General features: G+C 48.7%; 1 protein-coding gene across 1 annotated transcript in view; it reads right to left on the minus strand.

Annotated features, from left to right (window-relative positions):
- Window positions 1-10,000, minus strand: part of ush2a (Usher syndrome 2A (autosomal recessive, mild)) — a 303,780-nt gene that overhangs the window by 127,043 nt on the left and 166,737 nt on the right. Inside the window, exon 40 of the mRNA XM_062522184.1 lies at window positions 1,884-2,512. Coding sequence (XP_062378168.1) covers window positions 1,884-2,512 — 629 coding nt within the window. The remainder of the gene's footprint in view (window positions 1-1,883; window positions 2,513-10,000) is intronic.

Raw genomic sequence — 10,000 nt, forward strand, 5'->3', positions numbered from 1 at the left:
TACCCATGCATTTATGCACCGCTGCCAAAATGTTGGGAAACAGGATCAACCAACTTTTACACAGCTGAGGGGCTTCCATGAGTCCATGCACACACACACACACACACTCACACAGAGGAACACATCCAGCACAACACTGCATGTACATACTGGTACCACTGGTCTATAAAGAACATACATACATAAGTCTATAGGTCTATAAAGAACATATGTATACATAAGTGACTGGTATACATCCCACTACCACCGCAAGTGTATATCTCAAGCACACTCAGTTGACAGGACCGGTACAAACCCAGCACGGTTGTACGGGTACATATAAATCAGTATGGGTGCACTTCCTGTTTACTTTAGGCAGCACTTCCTGTGTGACATTCTGGACTACAGACTACAGACTGAGTACACAGACTACTACAGACAACAGAAAGGATGAGGACAGAACAGGGGAGTGTGTGTTCATCATGAGTAGTGTGTTGTATTAATGGTAGCGGTTAAATACTTATAAGAATGCCACCACACACACACACACACACACAGGACCGCATTAGCAACATTCTCTCTCCAACATTCCCCGCAGTTGATGCTAAACAGGTAAAGACAAAAAACAAGTAAAACAAGTAAACAACCTCGGAGATCTAATCCGATCCGAGGCAGCCTGCTCCTGCGGGAGTCTCCAGCTGTACGGCTGGGAGGCGTGCGTGGCTGTCTGCTTACACATATGCTGAAGGCAGCGTTCGCTGTGGGGCGGCAGGAAGGCGCGCCACCACGCTATCATAGCTAAGGAACACCACGCACCGCTAACATATGGTGACACGCGGCTAATATAATAAGACCACCCACAAGGTGATTTCCAGGTAACATACTGCATGAAACCACTGAAAAGCATTCTGGGGAGATGTAGATTTGTTTACAGTATGAGTATGGTGAACAAGACCAACGTACTCTCTAACCCCTGCATGAGTGTGTGAGTGGCATACTAGGATCACATGCTAAACAGTAGAAGGAAAAAAGGCTAGGAGCTAGTGTGCTACTGAGAGTTGGGATAGAGTGGAGCAACAACCTGGGATTGGGACTGAAGGGCAACTATGGTCCATACTAATCTTCACCATGATATTGCACACAATATCAGGTTTACCAATTCATAAACAAACAAACAAACAAACAAGCAAACAAACAACACATTAACAAGCAAATGAAAATACAGAACAGAGGGGCGGGGCTCTTGAGAGGATGAGCCATGTCTTAGGGAGATATTTTAGCCACTACTCCCTTTAACTTTTCAGAACTGCTTCAATTGAGCATGTCACTTGAGAACAAGGGTTACAGGGTTGAATTAATCTAAATTAGGTTGAATTAACCTAAAACAAGGAGCCTTAAAATAAGCCAAAGGACTGTCTACATTAAGAGTCTGTATCAGCATGAGTCAGAAGACTAATGTAACATTGAAAGAGTGTCTTTTTTGATTGTGATGGAGGGGAATGCAATATTCTGCCATAATTTCCGACATCTTATCAGGGGTGGTCTAGGAAGTCTAATTTCCCCCATGTGTACCAGGATTTCCATACACACAAATGTCCTGCCACTCATCCCGTCTGGTGAGTCTGGGCCTAGCACCATATTCTGCCAATGGACTAGTTGCACGAAAGGCTCTCGGCGAGCTTGTTTATTTCCTGTGGAGCAAGGTGTGTTTGACTATGCCACTATTCTGAATGCAATTTGTGTCTACACGGACCCAGTCAGGTGTTGCACTTAGTGAATCAGCATGTTACGATACAGAAGGACCTATATACCTATAAGGACCTGTAGACACTACCTGTGTCTATAGACACCATTGGTCAACCTCTTACCAAGACTGGACAAGGATGTTTAATCTGCCCACTCACCTGCACTGCGTCTGGGCCGAGCACGCCCACCTGTGGGGGCTGCAGCCCGGCCGGTCTGGAGGGCCTGGTGGTCACGCCGGTCCAGTCGCTGCTGGTGCTGCCCCCGCCTAGCGTGCGGGCCACCACCCGGTACTCGTAGCCGGTCCAGGGGCTGAGCGCCGCCGAGCTGTCCAGGAAGCTGAGGGGCTCGTGGGGCTCGGTCTCGGCCACCGTGGACACCTGCTGGGTGTCCCGCACCCTCCGCTCCAGCGTGTACCCCTCCAGCTCCCCGTTGGGGCGCCCCGGGGGGCCCCAGGAGAGCAGCACGGACGTGGGGGTGTCGGAGAAGAGCTGGGGCGCCGGCACGTCCTCGGGGGGTCCCGGCGGGGTGCGGAAGGAGTGGGAGGGGGGCGAGCGCGTGCACCCCGCCTCCGTGCAGGCCTCCACCTGCAGGATGTAGTTGGCGTAGGGCAGCAGCGGGGCGGCGGAGAAGACGGTGGTGTTGCCCGGCAACGTGGCCACGAGCTCGGCGTTCTGGTAGATGCGGTAGTGCTCGATGGGGCCGTTGGGCCGGGAGGGGGGAGCCCAGGACACGGAGGCACTGTGGGGCAGGACACTGGACACAACAGGGGGGTCCACTGCTCCTGGTCCTGGGTAGGCAAGCAGAAGGTATATTCAGGTTTTGCACCTACGTCATAGTGTCATGTGACCATTTGTTTACAACTGGAGTGGTAGGCAGCGTGGTAGTCAGAACAGTAGGCATACAGCAGGGTTACATTATGTTACACATAGGCCTACTGTAGTTACTATGGTTACAGAAATCTCCTAAATGTATTTATACATACAGTTTTGCCTAAATATCACCTGGGTATCACCCAATTTTAATGATGGAAAAAGGCGGTTTTAAGATATTTACACTATTTTACAATTATTATATAGGTTGTTTTGCTTTGACTCTTCTTTGACATTTGATGTGGTTTAGACCTAGCCTGGTTAGTGCCTACCACTTCTCAAATGAGACGTGGTCTGGCAACCAGACGTTCATTTTCTCGTATTTGAAAAAATGCCCAGATCCGTTCATTGGGCGCCACGGATGTCTATCAAATGCGTCTGTGCATAGCTCATCATGGTCTTGCTTTCTCCCCTGTTCTGTGATTGGTCTATCTATATTAGACTTTTTTGCCTTCAGTATGATAGGATAGTGAAGAGGCTGATAGAAAGTGAGTGGGAAAGAGATGTGGTGGGATCGCGAAACGACTCAACCCCTGTCCTTGTGGCCACTTGGTACAGGGTACAGACACTGCAGCCATTTAAACCAATGCGCTCCAAGCTTTTGGATATATTTGACACATTTCTTTAAACTTCCCAACGATTAGCAATGGCTTTTAAATTTATTCTGTAACATTTCTTCAGCTCTGAGGTTAGTACACAGGGACAGTTATGCCATTCATATGGCTTTGTTTCTTTTGACTTGCATAAAACACTATCCTGCAGCTTATACACAATGTGGCTAATACACAGGAAATGACTTTAAGGAAGCCCAAGAGGAGGAGAGGTTGGGCTGGTGTCATGCTTTGATGATTGAGAGATGAGCCGCCCTCCTGTCTAAACACAGAACACCGTCTATAACAGTGCTTCAGAACCGAAGTCACACCTGACATTCCATACGACGTCTGTGTTTTGTCTTAAATGTTCCTAAATTTTTCCATTTACATTTTTACTTGTAGAAGTACCCACAGTGTATGTGTATGTGTGTTTATGTGTGTGTGTGTGTGTGTGTGTGTGTGTGTGTGTGTCACTGTGCGTGTGTGTGGGTGGGTGGGTGGAGCGGTGGTGGCATTGGTTGTTTTATCAGAGTACGAGTGACAGGAGCGATATATGCATTCCAACGTATCTGGCGGGGTGGGGGGGTGGGGAGGGGGTCCGCGCTACGCTACGCGGAATTATCCTCAGCCAGCCGCCGCCGAGTCACAGCTGACATCACAAGGACAAACACTGATTTGGCCATCCTTATTTGGCGGATTAAAATGTAGAGTAGGCAATGTGCAAATCAGCTCATTTACCTCAGTAGATGGGGCGGGGGATCGCTGTGTGTGTGTGTGTGTGTGTGTGTGTGTGTGTGTGTGTGTGTGTGTTGAGGGTGGGTGGGGGGGGTGACAGTCGCCCACCCGGCAGGCAAATATGAAATTATATTTATGGATTTATTCAATGGAGGTTATGTGTGGACGGCAGAGGAACCAGGAGCAACAGTGGGCCTTGAAGAGATTGCGGTGAACTGGAAGAAATATTGTAATCACTTAAGTTTGGGAGCAGTCATTTTGCCTGAGTGGCCGCGCCTCGGCTCGCCTCTCCTCAGCATGGGAGGGAGGCTACAGCCTCCAGCGCAAGCCAAGAAATCCTTCATGGATATCTGTAGTCTCTGACAGCACAGGTCATTTTCATAATTACACACACACACACACACACACACACACACACAGACACAGAGAGAGACACACACACACACACACACACACACACACACACACACAAACGGTACATTTAAAAGCTATACATACATCAATGTAAATGTACACTTACAAACACATGATTGGATACACACCTGTACAACTCCGCCGCCCCAAACACACACACACACACACACAAAGAGGCACGTGTCCTCATCAGTAGGTTAAGCCAGGGCCCAGGGAGCAGATGAGTTTTCTATGTGTGTGTCGCTCTCTTAATCTCCCTCCTCTCTTCTCCTTCATCTCTCCATACCTCACTTCCACTTTGCCTGTCCATTTCCTCTCCAGGTCCATCTTCAGACACCTCTCTCTCTCTCTCTCTCTCTCTCTGATCATCCCTCCATTTCTCTCATTCTCTACATGTTTTTCTTCATTTATCTCTCTGCATGCAGTAGAGTTTCCACTCTGCCTTCTCCCCTTTCTCCTCACCACTCTTTCGTTGTCTCTCCATCTTCATCTTCCACGTCCATCTCTCTCTCTTCCTCTCTCTTTCTCTCTCTCCACCACTTTTTCTTTCTGTCTCTCCATCTCCATCTCCGTCATTTCATCTTCCGTGTCCATCTCTCTCTCACCTCTCTTTCTCTCTCTCCACCACTTTTTCTTTCTGTCTCTCCATCTCCATCTCCGTCATTTCATCTTCCACGTCCATCTCTCTCTCTTCCTGTCTCTTTCTCTCTCTCCACCACTTTCTTTCTGTCTCTCCATCTCCATCGCTGTCATTTCATCTTCCACGTCCATCTCTCTCTTTCACTCTCTCCACCACTTTCTCTTTCTGTCTCTCCATCTCCATCTGTCATTTCATCTTCTGTGTCCATCTCTCTCTCTCCCTCTCTCTTTCTCTCTCTCCACCACTTTTTCTTTGTCTCTCCATCTCCATCTCCATCTCCGTCATTTCATCTTCCGTGTCCATCTCTCTCACCTCTCTCTGCATGTTTAACAGCTTTGCAACATTCCTATCTCAGCATGTCAAAGGTCAAAGGTGACATATAGAAGATTCACGTGTGCGTTGGAGGGCATTCACATAACACATGCACAGCTGATTAACAAGATGACCCCATGGAAGAAATGTGCACATATGGACACAAAATGTACACTGCCTTAACAACGTGTCAGCAAAAAAACAGATGTCCATTTGGTTAATGGTTCTAGAACGCCACACCTAACATGGCATCCAATTCTATGAGAATGTCACACCAACCAAGGCAACCCATTCTGTATGAGAGCCTTGCCCCACGACCAGGCCATCCATTCTATGTGGTAATTTTCTTTTGCCGCAACAAATGTAAGAATCAAATCGATTGATCGTCGGCAAAGCTGGGGTGATCTCGTGTGTGAGACAATAGCTGGAAACTGGTTGAGTGATGTAATCTGACGCAACAAATAATGTTTAGCGCGAGACGTCAGCTGGCTGTACAAGTCGCTCACTTCTCAAGAATAATTCACAAGACACCCTTTTAAATCGCCCAATAGTTTTTTCTTTTTTTTTCTTAAATTGCCTATCTGATGTCCATCAGAGAAATAATTTAATTGGAATCAATTCAGCAATCGGCCGACAGTGCTTTAAACGCGTATCATGTCCCCTAAAACAGGAGAAGAAAGCACTTTTGCACGCTTCAGTTGGATCTTTAGGGCATCAGCTGGGAAGCGTACTCATTCAAAAACACATGGTGAAACACACTGTTACATCACCTCAGAGATGCAGGCAGTGTAAATTCACTCACTTATGTTTCCCTCATGCCTAGTCTCGCTTGCTGTGTTAACTCTCAGCCAGAGAGTAACAGCTGAGCATGAGACTCGATATTAAAATGTTCCACATCAATTAATACATTTTTTTAAGCCATTTTTGTCTTATTTTCACATGCAAAACAGGAGAATTGGCGGAGCGTTGTCTGGTTTTGCATTCAGAGCTTTGGGGGGAAATAAGTCTGGTGTCCTGGGCATTATGGCCCAATAAAACCATGAAAGGAGCCATCATCCCTAACAGCCTCTGTCTCCCCAGACCTCAAACTAAATTAAAGGCTCTCAAACACCATGTGGAAAATATAACGCGGGCATAACAACATAATATCAGCATAATAACGCACACTTCCCCCTAACAGGTAGGCGGGGTCTTAGGCCGTCGCTCACCGACACAACCCCCCCCAACCCAACCCACCCCCACCTCTTACACCCCCTCCTCCCCTTCTCCCTTAACTCCCAATCACCTCCATAAAATCAGGAAGGATGGGAGAAATATGGAAATGGGCTCAAGTTGTTCTTTGGGGGGTCCGCGTTGCGCCGTGGCGTAGCGTAGCATAGCGCGGCGCGCAGTTGCCGTGGCGGTTGCCGTGGCGGTTGCCGTGGCGGTTGCCGTGGCGTTTGTCTCCGCTCGCCTGTGTCTCTGTCTCTCTCTCTCTCTCTCCGCGGCGTCTCCCGTCCCTTTTCCTTCGCCCGTGTCCTCCCGTGTCTCCCGGCCTGCCTGGGTCGGCCTGATTGATATTTGTGCGCGGCGGAGAGCTCATTTGAAGGTAATGTTCTCCCCCTCCATTTGCATCCCACTGTACGCCCGTAATGGTGTGCCGGCAAAGCAAGGGCATCCAGATCAAGGTGACTGGCTCAGTTCCGCTGCGCTCTCTCTCTCTCTCTCTCTCTCTCTCTCTCTCTCTCTCTCTCTCTCTCTCTCTCTCTCTCTGCCCTCCTCTCTCACACACACTCCACACACACACACACACACACACACACACACACACACACACACACACACACACACACACACACACACACACACACACACACACACACACACACACACACACACACACACACACACACACACACGGCGGCTGCTGCTGCTGCTGCTGCTGCTTACTGCCCCAGATGGCCCAGATTTCTACAGCCTCCAACGGGGCACCCAAACACCTCGACTCCATCACACACACACACACACACACACACACACACACACACTCACACACACACACAAACACATACAGTACATAAACATACACACAAAAACACACATGGAGATATACATCCATGTACATACTCGTACACACACACACACGCACGCACACGCACACACACACACACACGCACCCGCACACACACACACACACACACACACACACACACACACACACACACACACACACACACACACACACACACACTGCAAGAATGATGTCATATCAAAAAGAGAGCAAAAAATGCAGCATATTACCATTAGGCCGTTACACACATATATTTGACTTAAACTTAAAAAATGCTGCACCACAAAAAAATGAGTGGTCAGTCCATCTATCTAATATATGTTAAAGAATAAACTCTCACTAATACGTACGTAAAAATATAGATTTATACTTATTGCTTTGAAGCAGTGCTGAAAATAAGCAAGCTGCCAGGGGGATGCTGCAGAATGCATCAAGCAGAACATCTGACATGCAATCATCCTTCATCTCCAAATGGATGCAATCTGTCGCAACAGTCATCGATATGAAACTAACAAATAAAACACACATAAAAGCGCCCACCTCTGGCATGACACGCTCACGGGCCTGGGTCGTACATTACATCACGTGACTCCAGCACCAGCAGGAAAATATGGAGCAAAAGCCTGCAAATGGAAATGTGTGTGTTTTTGTGTGTGTGTGTGTGTGTGTGTGTGTGTGTATGTGTGTGTGTGTGTTCCTGTGTATGTGGGAATATGTGTGTGTGTGTGTGTGTGTGGGTGAATAAGTATGTGTGTGTGTGTGTGGGTGTGGGTGAATGAGTATGTGTGTGTGTGTGTGTGTGTGTGTGGGTGAATAAGTATGTGTGTGTGTGTGTGGGTGTGGGTGAATGAGTATGTGTGTGTGTGTGTGTGTGTGTGTGTGTGTGTGTGTGTAGGGGGCAGCCTGCTGGTTCTGAATGGTGCAACAGTAACACTAGGGTGGCCCCTTTGCTTGCCGCGCGTGCTTTACGAGTCCGTCCCGGTGCGGTCCATTCATCTACTGCCCGTTATTATTGGGGGTAATTTTTTTACAGCGCGCCGCGCGTGCGACAGGACCCTGCCGATCCGGCCGCCTCCACCTCCTGATAAATAAACAATGCACAGATATGACCTTTGGGTTAACAGGTTTTTATGCCGGCTCCACTCAGCACTTGAGCTGATTCAATTACCACAAAGGTTCAGCAGCTCGCATGAATACTGAGAGCGCCGGCATCCGCATAGCCCCGGCGTTGCCGTGGAGCTCGCCGTGGCGACCAGGGGGTGGTGGTGGTGGAGGCGGTGGGGTGGAGGTAGCCGATGGCGACGGTGTTGGAGGGAAATCTAACGGCCACTCTCTGGAGGAATTCCTTAATTGTAAATAATTTTACCACAGGAGACAATCAAGTCACCTTGACGGTGAACCTCACACACATCTCCCTCTAAACCCGCACACACACACACACACACACACACACAGCTGCTGTGCCACCACCTATCCCCCATCTTAACCAACCTCACTAACCCCACCCTATTGTACTTCACTCCCCCCCCTCACACACGTACACGCTCGCATGCACGCACGCACACACACACACACACTACTTCCCCCCCTGCCCTCTCCTCTACTCTCTCCCTCCTCCTCCCTCCCTCTCTCTCCTACTCTCTCTCTCCCTCTCTCTCTCTCTCTCTCGTCTCTCCCTCTCTCCCACCGGCCCATGTGGAGGCGAACTGTTATTTAAGCTTTACTGGTCTGTGTTAAATTCCGCAATTTGAAGGGCTGTTAAGTTTTTCAATTGAAATTTCATTTAAGATGCAGGTGCTTTTTTATTTTATTGACGCTTTACTGCTCCCGAGGAGCGGCCCCGGGAACACGGCGCAATAACAGCCGTCCAGGGCTCCATCAGGCGCCACGGCAACAGCTGTAATCTCAGGGCATTTGGGATACTTAGAGGGGGCCTTTTTCCCGGCCGCCATAAATCGTGGGCGGCAGAAGGAAAAACAAGAGTGTGGCCTGCCCAAGCCTTAAATCACATTTATAAGGATTTGGTTAGCATAGTAATAACAAAATCAAGTGACAAGGAGAGGCGGGGGGGGGGGGGGGGGGGGGGGCAGGGGGCGGGGGGGAGGGGGAATGAGCGGATTATTTTTAGAGAGGTAGAGGGATCACTGACAGCATGCCGGTTCTGAAGGTTAGATTTGTTGATGTAAAAGTGAAAGGAAATTAAAATGTGTAATTTATACAGAGTGGCCGCCGTAACTGAGGAAAATGATTAGAATAAAACACTACAACGCGCGTGTTCACACACACACACACACACACACACGCACATAATTACGGCACACACAGATGTGGAATCTGATATAAAACATTATTAAGCCAAGCCGGGTTTTTTTTTTTCTCTTTCTCGCTTCTTCCAATCCAGGGACTTGGTGCTCATGGGTGAACAAGCAAAACATGCTGGTAAAACATCTTCATTTACTGAGCTGTTTTAAAGACTGAATACTAGCATTGAGAAACACACACACACACACACACACACTGGCACACACACACACACACACACACACACACACACACACACACACACACGCATACATACACTGGCACGCACGCACGCACGCACACGCACACGCGCACGCGCACACACACACACACGCACACGCACACGCACACGCCACACACA

The sequence above is a fragment of the Sardina pilchardus genome, chromosome 20 (genome assembly GCF_963854185.1).
Source record: "Sardina pilchardus chromosome 20, fSarPil1.1, whole genome shotgun sequence".
Lineage (NCBI taxonomy): Eukaryota > Metazoa > Chordata > Actinopteri > Clupeiformes > Clupeidae > Sardina > Sardina pilchardus.